At 41.7% G+C, this 19,688-nt stretch overlaps 1 protein-coding gene across 1 annotated transcript; it reads left to right on the top strand.

Annotated features, from left to right (window-relative positions):
• The first annotated feature begins 5,253 nt into the window (after positions 1-5,253).
• LOC134288808 (uncharacterized) lies at positions 5,254-7,869 on the top strand. The gene is made up of 3 exons (XM_062854689.1): positions 5,254-6,714; positions 6,768-7,641; positions 7,697-7,869. The coding sequence occupies exons 1-2, from the start codon at positions 5,254-5,256 to the stop codon at positions 7,404-7,406; spliced, it is 2,100 nt and encodes a 699-aa protein (XP_062710673.1). The 3' UTR covers positions 7,407-7,641; positions 7,697-7,869.
• The last annotated feature ends 11,819 nt before the right edge of the window (positions 7,870-19,688 follow it).

Raw genomic sequence — 19,688 nt, 5'->3', positions numbered from 1 at the left:
AAAATTTCAATCGAATGAAAAGTCCAGCCAAAATACAAGAAATCCAAAAAAATTTATTAGGCTCATCCTTCTCGGTAGTCTTGGCAACTGAGACAAGCTGGGATGAAAGTGTTCGAAGCGAAGAAATTTTTGGAAGTGCTTTTAATGTATTTCGAAACGACCGAAATTTTCATGAGTCCCAGAGGAAATCAGGAGGAGGAGTTCTCGTGGCTATTTCGGCCAATTTTGATTCAGAAATCATGAACACATCTAAATTTAAAGAATTTGAGCATGTCTGGGTGAAATCTCACATAGCAGGTGAAACACATATTTTCGCCTCAGTGTATTTTCCACCAGACCATGCGAACAAAACTACGTACGAAAACTTTTTTCAATGTGCTGAACAAATCATGTCTGAACTTCCTCCCGAGATTAAGGTCCACATATATGGGGACTTTAATCAACGTAATGCTGATTTCATTTTGGACTCTGAAAATGAAAGTATTTTACTCCCAGTCGTTGGGGAGAATGAAACCTTGCAATTTATTTTTGACAAAACTTCAAATTTAGGTCTAAACCAAATCAATCACATAAAAAACCGCCAAAATTGCTACCTTGACTTTTTATTAACGAATATCTTTGACGACTTCTGTGTTAGCGAATCATTGTCTCCATTATGGAAAAATGAAGCTTTCCACACAGCAGTCGAATATTCTTTGTTCATACATGAGCACAAGATCCCCAACGACTGCGAATATGAGGAAGTGTTTGAATACAAATTGGCGAAGTACGAAAACATTAAATGTAAATTAAGTAGTGTAGATTGGCAAGCTATTCTTAAGAATGAAGGAAATGCCGAATCTGCCGTAGAAAAATTCTACAGAATTTTAAATGAAATTATTGGGCAAGAAACACCAATGAAAACGAAACGTCGTCATATAAATTCAAAATATCCAATATGGTATAATCAACAAATCAAAAATCTGAAAAATCGCAAACAAAAAGCACACAAAATTTACAAAAAATATGAAACTGATGAAAATTTAGCTAAATATTTGAACATATGCGACCAATTAAATTTTGAAATTAATAAAGCATTTGAAGAATATAATACGAGAACTGAACTCGAAATAAAGTCCTGCCCAAAGAACTTCTTTAATTACGTAAAAAGCAAATTAAAATCTGACAATTTTCCATCCGTAATGCATCTTGACGAAAAAGTTGGGGACAACCCGGAAAAGAATTGCAATCTATTTGCGGATTTTTTCCAGGAAATCTATACAACTTTTTCGGAAGAAGATCGTGACCGCGATTACTTTGCTTTCTACCCAGATTTTATTAGAAATGTTGGTGTGAATCAAATTCAACCAAATGAAATTTTTGAAGCACTTTTAAACTTGGACGCCTCTAAAGGACATGGTCCTGACAAAATACCTCCAATATTCCTGAAAAATTTAGCTAAGGAGCTCACTGCTCCTTTATTTTGGCTTTTTAAAATATCACTCGATACTGCACACTTCCCAAAAGTATGGAAAACCTCTTTTTTAGTGCCTATTTTTAAATCTGGTCGTAAATCAGACGTTCGTAATTATCGCGGCATAGCCATTATCTCTTGCATTCCAAAACTATTTGAGGCAATTGTCAACAAAAAGTTATTTCTACAAATCAAAAACAGAATAACTAACATGCAGCACGGCTTTTTTAAAGGCCGATCAACTTCAACAAATTTGCTTCAATTTGTTGACTATATACTGAATGCAATGGATAATGGAAATCACGTGGAAGCTCTTTATACGGACTTTAGTAAGGCATTTGATCGCATCGACATACCAATGCTGCTTTTCAAATTGCAGAAAATTGGAATTGAACCAGATCACCTGAAATGGCTTGAATCATACCTGACTGACCGCCAACAAATAATCAAATTTGATGGATACAAATCAAAACCAATTCAAGTCACTTCCGGTGTACCACAAGGTTCTCATTTGGGACCTCTTCTTTTTATCATTTACGTGAACGACATTTCCTTCATTCTCAAGAAATTAAAAGTGTTAATTTATGCCGACGACATGAAGCTCTTTTTGGAAATAAGAAATGATGAAGACATCAATGTATTCCGCAATGAAATAGACATATTCTACACATGGTGCAACAAAAGCCTATTAGAACTGAATGTTAAAAAATGCAATCTAATATCATTTAGCAGAAAAAGAACAACACCGAATGTCTCAATCGCATTAGGAAATAAGAATGTGGAAAAATGTGAAAGGGTTAGGGATTTAGGAGTAATCTTAGACTCTAAACTTACATTCGTTGACCACTACAACACAATCATTCACAGGGCTAATAATATGCTAGGGTTCATTAAGCGCTTCTGCTATAACTTTCATGACCCATATACAATTAAAACACTTTATATTGCCTATGTTAGATCTATTTTAGAATACTGCAGCACTGTATGGTCTCCTTTTTCAACCACGCACGAAGAAAGATTAGAATCAGTGCAAAAACAATTTCTACTGTTTGCTCTTCGTAAATTAGGCTGGACATCATTTCCACTTCCGTCTTACAAAGCACGCTGCATGCTTATTGACATACAAACTCTGCAAGAGCGGCGTGAAATCGCAATGATTTCATTCGTAAACGATATCGTTTCGCATCGTATAGACTCGCCTGAAATCTTATCAAAACTAAATTTTTATATACCTACTCGGCAATTAAGAAGTCGGAATATTTTCGCAAGTAACCACCACCGAACAAACTACGCCAAATTTGGGCCTATAAATCGCATGATGGTTGCTTATAATAAACATTGCGAAACGATTGACTTTACCATGTCCAAGCAAAATTTGAAAACATATTTTCGTACCATTAGAAATAGGAACACTTAAAAAACAAAACACTACTTAATTCATTTTTTTAAATATATTTTTGAATGTATTTCATAATTATAATATTAAGAAATAAGAAAAAAATATGTATATGTATAATGTACTAGTCTACGTCGGTTGACGAAATGAAATAAATAAATAAATAAATAAATAAATTGTTACCAGTTTCACCAAACACCAAATTGCCGCCGCAACACTTGCATATCACCGCCGGCAGGGCAGTCAGCATATCTGGTCCCTTCAGCAACTTGGAGTTGAGCGACACTCCTCTAACTTCCGCTCTGGCGTCCCACACCAGACGAAACTTCTTCTTTCTCGGATTGTAGACGATATTCAGCGGAACGTACCACACCTTGCTGCAATCCAACGCTAGCAGCTCCGACTCCGACGCTTCGTGTGCGTAGCCTTTCACGAGATAGTCGGCGATCATGGTACGGACTTTGACATACAGCTCGGGATCCTTCCGCAGGCGTTTCTCCAAACACATCAGCCGCTTCACCGCCATAGGGTAGCTGTCGGGAAATTCGATATTGTCGTCCTTCCACAGCAAACCCGTCTCGAAACGATCGCCGATTCTCCACGTCGTCTTCTTCAAAATCTCCTTCGCTCTTCTGTCTTCTTCCGGCTCCGGAAGCAAGGCGATGGAAATGCCGGACTCCTCCAGCGTGTAGTGACTCTTCAGGAGATCGTGAAGCTCCTGATTGGACACCGGGCTGCACGAATGATGCGCGACCATTCCGCTAGTCACGTTTCCCGGTCCCGTCGGCCCGTATACGGTCCAGCCTAGCTTCGACCTTACTGCTATCGGCTCTTCCGGTCGGCCGATTCGCGATTCTAACGGCGCGTAAAGGTGAATATCCTTCAGCCCGATCAAAATCTGTGGAGCGGCATGCTGGATGGCGGTCATCGGTAGGCCTTGGAGATGCGCATATTGCCTCACCACTTCCGAAATGGCTACCGTGTGTTGTGGAAGCTTTAAACTCTCCACTCTTTATTTGGAAACGTTGTGCGGATCCTCGAGCCGAGATGAAGAGACTCACGAACTGCGAGTCTTTTTCGATCCGGGAAACTCCTGCGGTCCAAGTTACGCGCAAGGGCTGTGTCGCGCCTCGGACTCCTAAACGGTTCACCAGTGCCCGTTCGACCAGTGTGTACGACGATCCTTCATCCAGAAACGCGATAGTGTTCACGGAGTGTTTGCCACAATGCAACGTGACGGGCATCATCCGGAAGATCACAATTTGTTTTGGCTGCGCGGCGTGAATGTTGCAGTTTAGCCCTGCGGCTGGCCTGACAAAATGGAGCAGTGGGTTGTGACGCTCCTTACAGCCTTCGACGTTGCAGCGGAAGATTAGCTTGCAGCCGGCGGTACCATGCTCGTTCAGGCACAGTTGGCATAACTTCCATCTGCGTACCGCTTCCCATCGCTCTCCGAGTTGGAGCCTTCGAAACTTCTCGCAGTTCCGGATCCGGTGATCCACTCTGCCACAAATCCGGCAGGGCTTCCTCTCCCTCCTGGGTGGACTCGAACTCCTATTCTCTTCCACGTCGTGCGAGTGCACGTAGCCGTCGTGCGCTCTGCTTCTCGATCCTTTCTTCGATCCGGATTCTCCGGAACGGGGGGTACCTTCTCCATACGCTGCTACTTCGCTAGCGTCCTTCACTATGCTTGACAGGAAGTTTGATAACGTCCTCAGCGTCACCACTTTGGTCTTCCTGCGATATCGTACCCATTCCAGCTGGGTGCCAGCCGGTAGCTTCTCAGTCAGCTGATCAGCATCGGGTTGACCAAGTGCGTCGTTAGTCCGGTCGCTTCTAGGTGATCGGCAAGCTGCTGCACTACCACTCCGAAGCTGATGAAACTCGCCAGCCGATCCGCTTTCGGTGGCGCTGCATTGCGCACCTTCGCCAACAGCATATTGAGCAGTCGCTCTGGCCTGCCGTACAGCATGCGCTGCGTCTCCACAATCTTTGGAACGGATTTCGGCAGAAGCAGTCTGCTCCTTACCGCCTCCAGGGCCTCTCCTTTCAGGCACTCCTGTAGCCGCGCCAAATTCTCCACGTCGGAAAAGCTGCACGCCTTCGTCGACGTCTCGTAGCTGCTGATAAACATCGGCCATTCTTCCATCCTGCCAGAAAACGTTGGCAACTTCCTGGACAGGAATTGCCGAGCGGACATCTGCGCCTTTGGTGCTCCGGAGGACGACCATTGGCTCGCGCGCAAGATAGACTTCTTGGTCCGGGAAACTCCTGCGGTCCAAGTTACGCGCAAGGGCTGTGTCGCGCCTCGGACTCCTAAACGGTTCACCAGTGCCCGTTCGACCAGTGTGTACGACGATCCTTCATCCAGAAACGCGATAGTGTTCACGGAGTGTTTGCCACAATGCAACGTGACGGGCATCATCCGGAAGATCACAATTTGTTTTGGCTGCGCGGCGTGAATGTTGCAGTGTTAGGAGCGAGGCTGGCGAACTCCGTCGGCGAGACGATTTCGTTGGAGGTAAAGAAGCGTTTCATGTGGTCCGACTCGAAGACCGTGCTGTCGTTGATCCACTCCGACCACCGTCGGTACAAGCAGTTTGTGGCGTACCGGATCGGCGAGATCCACAGTCTAACGAAGCTTGCAGAATGGAGATGGGTGCCGACGAAGTGCAACGTGGCCGACGCGTTAACGAAGTGGGAAAAGGCGCACAGCCTGCGACCAAGCGGACCATGGTTTCGTGGCCCAGACTTTATGTACCAGCCGGAGGATTTTTGGCCGGAGCAAGAGGCAGTGACACCGAACACTAGCGAGGAGACCCGAGCGTGTTTGCATTTCCACGAAATTGCAGTCACTGAGCCGATGGTGGACCCGCTGCGGTTTTCGAAGTGGAAGATTCTGGTTCGGACGGTAGCGTGCGTCTACCGGTTTGCATCGAACTGCAGAAGGAAGAGAGATGGGCTGGAGATCGAAGTCGTACCGGCCACTGCAAGAATCAGCAGCGTCGTGAAGAAACACGTGCGAACGAAGCTAGTGCCGCTGAAGCGGGACGAATACCGGAAAGCGGAGGCGTATCTCTGGAGGTCGGCCCAAGCCGATTGCTTCGGAGACGAGGTCTGCACATTGGTGAAGAACCAGAAGCAGCCGAACCAACAGCAGCAACCGGTGGAGAAGAGCAGTAGCCTGTACAACTTGAGCCCGTTTCTGGACGCCGAGGGTGTACTACGGATGGAAGGCAGAGCGGCGCAAGGATCGTCGCTACCATTCGAGCTGCGGTTCCCGATTATTTTGCCGAAAAAGCATCCGGTGACTGACAAGCTACTCGAGCACTACCATCAGCAAGTAGCTCACGGGAACACGGAGACCGCAGTCAACGAAATTCGGCAGCGTTTCTACGTCCAGAACCTGCGAGCGGAACTGAAGAGGATAGGAATAAAGTGCATCTGGTGCAAGGTGAAGAAGTGTCGCCCGTCGAACCCGAGGATGGCTCCGTTGCCGGAGTCGCGAGTAACGCCGCATCTGCCACCGTTTAGCCACACCGGCGTGGACTACTGTGGACCGCTGACTGTTACTGTCGGCCGCAGATCAGAGAAGAGGTACATCTGCCTGTTCACCTGCATGACGACGAGGGCTGTCCACCTTGAGGTTGCTCACAGCCTGACGACTCAAGCGTGTCTGATGGCCATACGGCGGTTCGTGTGTCGCAGAGGGAAGCCGCTAGAGTTTTACTCGGACAACGGCACAAACTTCCAAGCAGCAAGCAAGGCCATCATGCAGCGAATCGAGATCGAGTCAGAGGACGAATTCACGGATTCCAGGACCCGCTGGAATTTCAACCCGCCCAGCGCACCCCACATGGGTGGGGTTTGGGAGCGATTGGTTCGCTCCGTGAAGGCAGCACTGACCGTCACTGACAGCTGAACGACGGGCGGACGATAACGGACGAAGTGCTACTAACGACGATAGCGGAGGCCGAAGACCTCATCAACTCCCGGCCACTAACGTACGTTGGCCTGGAACCAGGAGCGGAGGGAGCGTTGACGCCGAACCACTTTGTTCGCGGCGTTGGCGCAATCAGCGAGGAGCGTTCAGTTCCACCGACGAGCGAGGCCGAAGCACTGCGGGACCGCTACAAGCGGTCACAGCGACTGGCGGACAAGCTGTGGGCTCGGTGGGTGTCCGAGTATCTGCCATCCATCAACCAGCGGACGAAGTGGCTCTCCGAGTCGCCGCCACTAGCGTGTGGTGATCTAGCGTACATCACCGATGAGGCCGTGCGGAAGAGCTGGATCCGGGGCATCGTGACGGACGTCTACCCGGGAGCGGACGGCAGAATCCGGCAGGCCATGGTCGAGACGAGCAAGGGTAAGTTTAGGAGGCCGGTGACCAGACTGGCTGTGCTCGAGGTACAGGAGGGTAAATCCGGTGCAGCCGAGGAGCCCCACCAGAGTTACGGGAGGGGGTGTGTTGGCACAGCCCCGTACCACCTTTCGACAGCGCAACCATTGCGCAGCATACGTTCCACACAGGGCAAGACAACACCGGTGGACGGATAAACGGTGTGCAGAGCATAGATGTCAGAAGGTATGTTGGGGAGAGAGAAAGTGAGAAGGCGAAATGTAAATAAAATCATAAACAATAACAGAATGAAGATTATCAAAATGGTTCAGATCTTTTTTGAAGCAAAAAGTACAGTTTGAAGTTGAGTAAGAGTTAGTGAAATAATTTGCGAATAGTGCGATTAGTGCGAGTAGTTTTTGAGGAAATTGCGATTCCAAAATAAATCTAGAGGTAAGGTTGATTTGAGGTAAACGTAGACTTGTTTCTAAGAGTATTTTGGTGATAGGTGAAATCGCCGTCGATCAGACCGTAAGCCGCCATACCCGTGGGAAAACCCAGGATTACTGAAGAATACTATAAAATGTAAGTAAAGATAATAGATATAGCTAAAAAGAACGATAAGTAATGTTGCAAAATTGTTTATTCTCCCTGTTTAAAATAAATGGTAAATATAGTTTCAAGCTGTTGCAAAGTAAATAGCCTGCTTTGAGAATTGGTTTTCATTAGGGTGGTCCATAAAGGAACAGCCACACTTTAGCAACAGCAGAAGAATACTGTTGCACGTGACAGCCGCCAACTCACTTGTCCCTAACTACAATCGGTACATCAGAACAATATCGCATCTCCTTCCGTCGACTCCGGCCGACATATCTTGCGTCGAAGCAGGATTACTTCCTTTCCGTTTTCGAATCACCGTGGCGCTTTGCTGCAAGGCCGCCACCTTTGCAAAGCGGACTGCCTCATCCTTCAGAACCCGACTCCTGGAAGAGGCAGACATTTTGCTGCAACAGACTGTTGATGATGTGCATACAGTGCCAGTGGTATGGCGACCATGACTGGCGCGATCCAAAAAACCGCACCGATAACAGGATCAAACAAAATTTTCGGGCAGGAGATAGTTCGATCTGTCTACGATGAGCCGTAGTCGAACAGCTTGAAACAGACTAAAATAGTTATCAGTTTCGATACATCGACGGATCTCTATCGACATCTAACACCGGTATGGGTATTGTCGACGATCGCCTTGCGGTTAGCATTAGCCATCCAGAACAGTGCTCGGTTTTTACTGCAGAAGCCGCAGGCATTCTTTTTGCCGTAACTGCCCCAGCCAACCGGCCAACCGTCATCATCACAGATTCGTCTAGCGTCGTCTCGGCACTTCAATCCGAGGTCCCTCATCATCCGTGGATTCAGGGCATAATCAACAAGCACCGCCTGATGTCTGCCTGATGTGGATTCCTGGACACTGTGGTCTGGTCGGCAATGAAGCAGCAGATCAGTTATCTGGAACCGGCCCATCGGGACCGCGCTATAAGACCTCAGCCGTGGTGCCGGACATTCGTCGATGGGTGAAAGCACTAGGCTACAAGCTTGGCAGGATGAGTGGACCCGGACACGAGGACGCAAAGTTTGAAGGCATGGACAGATCTCAGGTCAATAAGAGAACAGATGGTTATCTCCCAGCTACGGACCGATCACACAAGAGTTACCTATAATTTCGGTGGAGGTTCTATTGATCGAACTTGTAAAATCTACGGAATCACCACATCAGTCGAGCACATAATTTGTGTGTGTGTCCAGCATACGAGAGCCACAGGTGACTATAAGACATACTAGGAAGCATTCGCGACGCCCTAAAAGACAACCCGTCATTGCTGGCGGCATTCATGTGTTTCATCAAAGACTGTATTTCAAAATTTAAGTCTATTCAAGTTGTTCGTTGTGTATATCTTTGTACTTTGAATTTTCTTTTAAATTCAGGATATTGTCCGATCTGATCTTTGTAATTTATTGTCAGTTAGTTTATGTTTCAAATTACCTATACTCTGTGCAATACTGTGTTTCCCAACTCTGTTGACCCTTCAGGACGCGCACCGTTGTAAAAAGTACAACACTTCTAAAAAAAAACGCGTATACAGCGCGAGCGCGGTGCATATTTAGTATCCAACATATGCGCATCCTGAAAGATAAATAGGGTATGTGTGCCATCAGTAATTTCACGCTCCCATATTCATCTTATTCGAAAACAAGCGATTACGACACTGATTGATTCCGTTCTTTTTGTTTTCATGGGTGCTCTTTTAAAAAAATACAAAAATAAGAAACAAAACAACCAGCGCTTCAATCCTTTGTTTTTCGTAGAATGGAAATGGGAGCCACATGCTTAATAAGGGAGCCAATACCCTATGTAAGAATTAACATTAAGGCTTTTTACGGCATCATCAGCATCGGCAGCCATGTTGGATATGTGGCTCGAAATTTCAAAGTGATAATTCTCTGCCGCCAAAGCGAATATTATGAAAAAGTATAGTATGAAAAAGTATCATCCTATATGCTCACTCACAGTGATTACGATGATACTTTTTCAGCTGCGTTGCTGCAGAATTGACAGTTTCTTATCACTTCAAAAACGCGAGGCAAATAATCATTGAAAAGCAAAAAGTCAATGATTCGTTTGAAAACTTGATGAATCATCATGCCACCTTAAGCAGCAATTGTAGCTTTTTCAGGCTAGTCCTTCCGACTCATCCTGTTTATACACAGATCGAAAAAAGAGTGTTTTCTGCGACATATGCTGTACATAATTGAAGCGTGGGATATCACAGAAATGTACATGACATATTATGTAAAAGTCGTAAAATATCATGCAAAAGTAATAAAATATTATGTAAAAGTCATAAAATATCTTGTAAATTTCCGTTATATGTCATGTAATTCAGCATGACTCTGAGAGTTTACATGATATATAACACAAATTTACATGATATTTCATGTAAACCAACAGTAAATTTACATGACTAAAATGAGGTTTACATGACGTGTGAATTTCATCATTTTTATCTGTGTGCTTTACTTGACCCGTGATGAACCTGCCTACGACAGAAAATCCCGTAATAATAAAAAAAGAAACTTAACAAGCTACTACAAAAAAATTGTTTAAATTTTTACCCAAGAATAACTAAACAACCACAGGTTTTCCTGCAGAAATCTTATGGGATTTTCTGAAAGAATTCCAATGAATTTAAATCTTAAATAATCTAGTAATTTATCTAATCCCATGTTTCCAATATTTTTCTCCATTTTATAAAAAAAAAAATCTCACCGGACGTACAAGTATCAAGGATCGTCAAAAATCGCAACAGGCGTACTAGAAAAAGCGAAACAAAAGCTTCATCAGCCTAATGATGGAAATGATGAACTGGAAGAGATGGCACTCGGTCAAAAGATGATTTATGAAGACGACTTTTTCCCGATTTTGCTCTTTCTTGTGCATGACATGGTCCCACACAGAACCCGTTGCTATTGATCATGCCCGACCGGACCACGTAAGAGAGTTGTCTGTCGAGCGGTCAGGAAGTATGTCGATAATGTTGTATTAATTTTTTCATCCAATTTCGAGACAATAATTTTTAAATTTATTGATGCTGTAAGCGTTGCAGAGTGCACGTTAAAATAAATTTAATAAAATAGAAGCAATTTAGAGATAGAAATGACATACAGTAGTGGTTTTTATTGCTTTTATGATAGTTTTTCTACAATGCATACTTTCTTCATCTGTTTTCCTTATTTACAAGATTTTCAGCCTTGAGCTAATTTGTATTTGGACCCACGTCACATTTTTACGGTGAATTTTAGATTAGCGAAACGGTCATAATAGGGTAGAGAAAGCACGATTAATATATAATACATGACAGATCTGTGGTTAACATTCAGTTTGCCTTGATGAAAAGAGAGTAACAGGTCGGACTCGATTATCCGGGGATTCAATTAACCGAGTGCCCGATTATCTGAGGCTCGATTATCCGGCAAAACGGCTTGATTGTCCGGGGAAAAAGTTGTTTTTGCTTTGTTTACACCATTTTAGATTACAATATGTCAAAAAATGTGATACACATCAAATATAACAGCTGTAAATAGGATTTAGCCTATTTGAACATTGTTTTTATATTTTCACATTTTTCAGCATAAACTTTATTTTCAAAAAACATGGTTATAATAATACCAGACATTGAGTTTAAGTACTACAACGTCATGCATGTTAGCTTCTGTGTTTATAATTGAAGAACATCAAAAAGAAAAGAAAAAAAGCATGGCTCGGTTATCCGGGTGATTCGATTATCCGAGGTGAAATAATTTTGGAGTAACCCGGATAATCGAGTCCGCCCTGTATTTGTAAAAATTAAAACAAAATCAGCTAACGCACCAATTACAAATAAATATTATACCTTGTAGGGTAGAAATCTACTTCGTCATATGTAATATTTCCGTCCTATCAGATGAAAATAGCCAATAATTATAGATATTTCAACTCACTTTATGGAACAGAACATATGTAGACTATCTATAACCAACCCCCGTAGCACTGGAAATCGATTATTTACACAAAATTTCACGTTTCAATTTCACTCGATTTACGCGTTGGATTTTTTTATCGTTTGCGTACGACGAAGGCAACCGCATCAAAACCCGAGCAGAACCCGAGCAGAAGCGCATTCCTTACAAATACCATGCGAAGAGCAACATGTGCTCTAATACCTTAAATTGTTATTGCTGCGTTATTGTACTAAATGTTATGAGAACATCACAATAACAGTTGGAGATATTTGAGCAGAGTTTGGTATTGATGTAGTATTTGTTAGTTTAGCATTGAAAATAACCGAAGAACAAGATTTGCTATTGCATCATGAAGTCTTCGAGCATATGAAACATTTAATAACAAGAAATGTTATTAGTTTGTTATTCAATAACTTTGGAATAACAAATACAGCAATTGAAATTTTAGGTATGCATTCATTATTGAAATAACAAGACTTGTTATATTCTAGGTTTCATTTATACAAAATTTTGGTATTCGTTTTTGTTATTTTGCCTCTTATTACCACCTAATGAAGGGCATATCAAGGTATGGTAGTATTTTAGATAAATACCTTGATATGTTATTCACTTGTTATTTTCTTCTGCTCGGGAACAGCAACTAGCCGAATTGTACTTCACCGTACAATATTGTACTTCACCAGATTCACTTGTTGAAACACCCAACCCTGTGGCACTTCAAAGTTGGATTTTACTACTACAGAATGCAACAAAAAAGGGGGAGGTAGAAAGTCTGAAATGCTCGATTTTAGCGTTAAGCATAGGCGCCAACTTGTGACGTAGTTGGGGGGGCGAAGCTCTACAAAATTGGACAATGTTCAGCTTTTTTCAGTTCAATGCACTAGTTTTCACGTGAATATGCCTAAATAAGATAAACTGCATCTGTATTTTCCGAATTTCATTGATTTTGAGAGGCCTTGCCCCCCAACTACGTCCATAATTCTAAAATACATACGCATAAATTTTCATCTTTATCACATTCCATCATTACTTTTGCTTTCTTCAATTACGCGACAAACGACTCCAAAGTCATAATTACATTGAAATCGGTCCAGTTCAATTTAGTCTGCAACAAAGTCGCCGCACATTAGATGATCCAGTTTCTCGCATCGAACTCGGATGTCATCATCATCATCATCAACGGTTGTAAAACAAACTCTGTCTCATTTTTTGCTGATTCAGCAATAAAATTATCCACTGCATGACAGCCGACGTCGGCTTTGCTTTGGTTTTGATTCCACTAATAATACGTTGTAAAATAATGTAAATTGTGATTTTATTAGAGGCAACCCAGCCAGTCAGCAGTCGGTCGCTTGGCTGAGGCATATTGTTGGACACGAGAATCGACAAGAAATTAATAACGTTGTTGATGATGAAATTATGAATAAATGATCGCTGCAATATTGAATTCCATTAAAATCCTGATTTCTACTGTTCCCATTCTGATGGAGACGAAGAGGACAAGCTGAGAGATCGCTCTACCTTCACTGAACAATTGGACAGTCACCAGGGCTTCTGCAGGGAGTTTGAGCGGTAGATGGCATGAATATGAACTTGATTGAAAAATCAACCGGAACACTCGGTTAACATAAAAAAAACGATGACATCGGTTGTACCGAAATGATGAGAAAACATAAATTTTGAGTAGTTTTTGTTTGTCTTTCGAACCAGCATCACGTCCATGAATGAAAAACATGACATATGTTATGTTGGATGGATGTTTGATGGCTGCTTGTCTGTCTTAGCTTTCCAATCAGTCGTGGGACTGGAGTCTTGAAAAATTGAGATTTTAGCAATCGGTAATTTATTCATTGAATATCAATAACAATAATGACTGAACTCACCGAATGCATTCTTTGTTGATGTTTATTGTCGATGTACATTTTTTGCACCGTTATTTATTGATGTATCATTTTTGCTAGATACTTCCCGTCAGCTGGCGCCGGTTCCCGAGCAGGAATGAATAACTGCCACATAACTGGAGCATACCAAAGTCAGGTATCATACCAAGACAAGGTATTGGTCGGTTGTCCAGGTATTGAAAATAACTTATTTTGGTATTTTGTAGGTATTGATACAATACCTCAATGAGTTATTGATTTGGTGTTTAGGACTGCTTGAGGTATTATTCAAGTATGGAAAAAATGCAATGTGTATGGAAAAATTGCCGATTATTATATATCTGTAAGGAGGATCCTGATAGGGGTCCTTAAGTTCCTGGCTTTTGCGCCAGACGACAAAGTCGTCTGCCAAGATCTCCGATCAACTGTGCCCAGCTAGCTATGGTTTTGCCCAAAACAGGATCTTTCTTCTTGTATTTCCCAAAACTCCCATCAGAAACAATTCCCACGATTCTGTCCTCTATTTCCCAAATTCCCGTCCAAATAATTCCCACTATTCCGTTTCTATTCGTTCATCCAAAAGAATATCTTAGTTGTTATGTTGCATAGAGAAAAGTTTAAAATTTATTCAAAGACCCGTTTAAAAATCAAAATAGAGAAAAGTCCGCTTAAATGTTTTAAAATTTCGTATTCGTTATTTTTTTTTTAGAAGAAAAAACATACATTACCCTGCTCTATATCCTGCAAGAGCTTGCTACTTACTGACTAACCATCGAGGGTTCTCCCGGAGCAATTTGCTAGCCTACGGTACCGAATTTCTCGATGGTCACTCAGTCCCTGCTCGTGACGTCACTGTGTTGTGTTCTGTACGTGAGTCTTCCTACCCCTCTACTCTGTTTCTTCCCCTACTATTCACAATAAAAGGTCCCTACTCGTGTTGTGTGATGGTGTGTGTCAGCTTTTCGGTACTTACAGTTTGATGACGTTTCGATACCTAGCCGTAACCCTCTTGGGGTGCTCTCGTCACCGTGGGGACGGTGATGCTAGGGTTCACGATCGTCTTTGTGCTTCGACGCCGGATGATAGTTGTGGTCGCAGCACAGGGCGCCCGCAGCGACGCAAACTTCAGCAGACGAGACGGGTGGAGATCTCTCGTGACCAGATGGCTAGAGGTGGGAGGGTGGTGGCGAGACGAGTCGACCCGAGGCGAGTAGAGGCGGCGCTACATATCACGAACGGAATTTTGACAATGAAGCACGTGATCTTCATTCCATCGGCATCGTTGGGTGGTATTTTCCCCGGATAACCTCTGTTTCCGGACGTGAGTCAGAGTGATCACGCTGGCGTTGGGAAAACTTTCCCCCTTTGGATCCTCCACGATGTGGCGATCACGGGTTGGCGGGTGTGATGCACGTGGGCCGAGCACTCTTTCACGATGAACCAACGCTCTCCGAATGCACCGGTCGGTACACCCACGGTGATCACGCTAAAACCACTTTACCGAGCACTTTTTTCGGAGTCTGGAACTGCACGGTAACGCCCTCATATTCGCACCTTGCCTCACTGGTTCTGGCTTCCGGCTTCGTGGCCAGGAATCCCAAACGGATTCGACACCTGGTTGTGGCTACACAAATAAAACGTTCATCAGAACCGATCACACACTTAATAATCATTTCAGCCAAATTACCTGTTCTTCACCTTATTTTCTTTTAGTTTTCTTCTGCTACGACTCACGATATACCTCGCTTCTCTTCCATAAAATCATTAACAAAAACTATTAATCACTTTTTTTCTCCATCATTTCCATTAAGTTAAGTTTACTTTTCGTTACACTTTTGTATCGCGCGACTCACGATTTTCTTGTTCAAAATCTTTAGAAACTTTTGTTTAAAAAACTCTGGAAAAAACATTTATTTTAAATTATTTATGCTTTCTTTTCTTTTCAATTTTCTTTTCTTTAACACACTTTAATTCTACTTCGACTATTCTCACTGCACTTAAAACTTTTTACTATTTTCGGCTCGGTGGTCCAAATGGGAAAGACCTTCTCGATCTCCCAGACCAACCAAGAAACTTCTTCTATTCCCATTCTACATTGATTTCCATAATTCAAGGGCTTCCTGTTTATGTCTTGAATTCCTTTTCCATACAAAAAATTTTCCCGTAAACAATCATCAGCTGTTCCGGGTTTCCTGTTGATCGCTTTTTCTCCTCTAATATCTTCTGCTGATCTACCCACACATCTTTAAAACATTGATTCGAGCACTTCCTCATTGTTGCCTATATTCCAGGCGCAAATTGAAATATCGTTTATATTTGAAAGGACCGATCTACTCGTTTCATATCTTTCTTGAGGAATCGACTGTTGATCTTATGTTTTGAGGTTATGGCTTTCAGTCTTGGAAGAAAAACTCAAAAACGGATTGTTAAGTCTTCATCCGACGTTTCGGTCACTATATTGTGCCTTTCTCAAGGATTTAACTATGCTCAGTTCTCTCGTAACAAAGGCCGCTTCAATATATAAACTGTGATAATTATTTGATACTTGATATTTGTTGTCTTTTCAAATCGTGACAGATATCAAACCGAACCAAACATGAGAACCAACAACAACCACAACAAAATTATCCACAATAACAATATCAAGCCAATTTTGAATCATATCTCAAAACATGTATCATGCCATGTCACATAGTGCCATTTAATTTTATTTCTAAATTATTAAATATTTATCAAATATTCTATTATGTTTCAATAATTTGTGATATGTATGTATAAACTTGACAAATTCTTGAGAAAAATAAAGCATGTTTGAGTTTTTATGTTAAAATAAGATGAAAACTATTTATTTATTTTGATGCAAAATTCTTCAAAAATACTGATTTATAAGGCGCATTTATTATATCGGGATACAATAGTAAAAAATAATTGGCATTAAAGTTTATGATCACAGTATGGTAATTAGGCGTTAAAGTGGCTTGGTAGAATTATTGATGCATGTCGATTTTCGCAGTTGTCGATTTTTATTATTGACATTTTGAAACTTAATTATTTACAACACTAAAACATCTTGATTGTCAAGGCACTGTTTTCTAGAATTTGTTGAAAATATATAATGGAAAACATACTAAGATACATAATTAAGTATGCTCAGATTTATATAGAACATGAATATGACATCACAAAGATGTTGCGCAGGCTCCACCTTCTGCGCTTTTTCAATCGTACGGCAGTCTGAAAATCGGTTTTATTGCTTCAAACCAAAACTTTGTAACTGGTCATACTGGAGTCGAAATAATTTCTATAAGTCATGTTGTGTTACTTATGCCGTTTTTCTTTTTGAACCTGGGTTGGAACTGGATTGGCGGAAAATGTGTAAACAAACAACGTCAAACAAACTTTAGTACAAGCGAAACCGAAATCGGGTTGGGGTTGAAACTGTGATCTGATCCAGTTCCAACCCAGGTTGGAACTGGATAATAAAGAAAAACGGCATTAGGTCTCTGTTACCATAGCTCATAAAGCGGCACATGGCATTTCACTAACATTGAGCCATCTCTATGGGTGTATGTGTTCCATGTCGTGCAGAAGAGCTAAACTTGTTCTTATGTAGAAATTTTCAGCTGTTTCGACAAGCTTAGCTTAGCTTAGACTGACTGCACATATCTATGGTTGCTACTCCGTGATTGACTCGAACCAATGACAGTTGCACAATGAATCAACTGAATAATTGACTGGGAGTGGTCAACATTCTCACTGTGCACGCTTCAGAGGCTCTCTTTAACAGTACAATAACGGCGCCGGCCACGTCCTTGCAGTCAGGTTGGAAGAGTGAAGGATTGTTAATAGCAACCTTTGTTATGTGAAAGTTGGCGTTTACCGCACGTCTCCACCAAAGGCTGCAGGAAGGAGTGATTGTTAGTAGGGCAAGTATCGTTGGGTCAGGATTCACTTCGATAAGTAATATGACCTTTTGGTGTTGCAGTATGCCGTGCAAACTGCAGTGATGTTGTTCGCTTCACGCGGAAAGCAAACAACCAACCACTCTCGTCAGGTGGTTGCTCAATATTTACTACAAATGAAGCAACAAAGTGCTATTGTTCGCATCACGCGGAAAGCAAACAATCGACCACCCACGTCAGGTGATCGTTTAATATTTACTATTCAAGACGCGACAACACATACAAACTTAAGTGCTATTGCTCACTCCGCGCGGAAAGTAAACAATCAGCCACCCGCGTCAGGTGGACACTCAAGATTTACAACAAAAGACGTGTCAAAACATGCAATCTAATGAGCTATTGCTCGCTTCACGCGGAAAGCAAACAATTGACCACCCACGTAAGGTGATCGCTCAATATTTATTCATAAAAATACATACAACAAATATACATGGACAGATACATAGAAAAACAGTATGTCGTTAAGAGATTGCACAAAAAAATGAAATTCAATAAAAAGAAGAGATAGTTTGTAAATTGCCATCCCGAACAGTGACAAAATGGAACAAAAATCCAAGTCGACACTCATGATGACGAACTATACAAAGTCAATGAAAAAATATTTGAAAAGAGGGTATTATAAACATATGGTATAAAATTGTATTAATATAATAATTGATGTAGAATCCATAGAAAGAGAATAACAAGGAACAAACTCACCGGATAATCGCCTGCCATTAATCGAACCAAAAATGCGAAACGAAAAAAAATCGGAGCACCGAAGACAACGCGCGCGCGAATTCGGCCTCCAGTTGCCGAGCCGTCACTACACACACTGACTGAAGCCGGGTCTTCTTCCTCTGCTATCAATCGGATCAAAAAGCGTAAAAAGCAAATGAAAAAAAAACTAAATCGGGGTACCGAAGGCAACGCGCGCGCAAATCTGGCCTCCAGCTGCCGAGCCGTCACTACACACACTGTAGAAATTTTCAGCTGTTTCGACTAAAACAAAAACTGATATCATATCACTTTGAGCTATTTATGCGGTATTCATTAGATTTTTGAGCAACTCATCAAAATCACATCGAGCTTTGACAGCAAAAAATGTTCGATTTGAGATATGATTTAGATATTCTCGTCTACCCGGGTTACGTTATTTTAGGGACAATGGAAATTCGCGGCAAAATTTCTCAAACTTCGCGGGCTGCTATTGTGAATTTCGCGGACTCATATTTTTGACCGTTTTGTTGAGGGAAACTTCAATTTTGAAGACCAAATGAAAAATTCAACTGAAGTTTGTGAAGAGCAATCATAAATTCATCGAAAAAGTAATAAATTTGATGAAAATCAGATCAGAAAAGTTTTTTTCATGCAGATAAGGAACCGTAAATTACTCTAGACTGTCAAAAGCTAACAGCCAGTTTTTGCTTAAAAGTTTAAAATTAATGTAAATTTGTAGGGTGTTTTCTCAAATCTGCAAGATTTCGCGAATTTCCATTGTTCCTAGTTATTTCCTATTTGTATTATAAGCCTAGCAGAACACTTCCGTTTTCTGAAATCCGTTTGCTCCGGCACGCAAAAAAATGTTCGAAAACCTTTTCATTCTACGGTAGCTAAATGGACTCTATTTAAGGTTAAATAGGGTTGAGTATTAAATGGTTAAATGTTGAGTTTTATCCCAAGTATTGTACCAAAGAGATATACTAAGGCTAAAACAATACAATTTTAGTGATGATATTGTAAGATATTCGAAAGTAAGCTCAACTTGGGCTGATTTCCTTGAAAATAACCGTTATTTTAAAGATAAACATCATATAACGTAAATTTTTGACAAATTTAATCACAATAGGGATACAAGCATGTTTTAGAAGAAAGAATGATGTGATTAAAAAAAAATAAGATGCAACCATGCTTTTATACCACCACAAATCTCAAAAAAAAAAAAAACAGGTAAACGGACATTTTTGTTTAATTTACGTTTTATTTTGTACAACATAACACGGTTTCGTACTTCACCAATACAGAGTCTCATATTTTTTTCTCTTCTGATCATAGTTGTTACTAGCAATGATGAGGACAGGAACCTAATTCGTTTCACCTTAAAACCATTACTCGTTAAAAT

The sequence above is a fragment of the Aedes albopictus genome, chromosome 2, assembly GCF_035046485.1.
Source record: "Aedes albopictus strain Foshan chromosome 2, AalbF5, whole genome shotgun sequence".
Taxonomy (NCBI): Eukaryota; Metazoa; Arthropoda; class Insecta; order Diptera; family Culicidae; genus Aedes; species Aedes albopictus.
The sequence above is the reverse complement of the archived record's forward strand: the minus strand, read 5'-3'. Positions and strand labels throughout refer to the sequence as shown.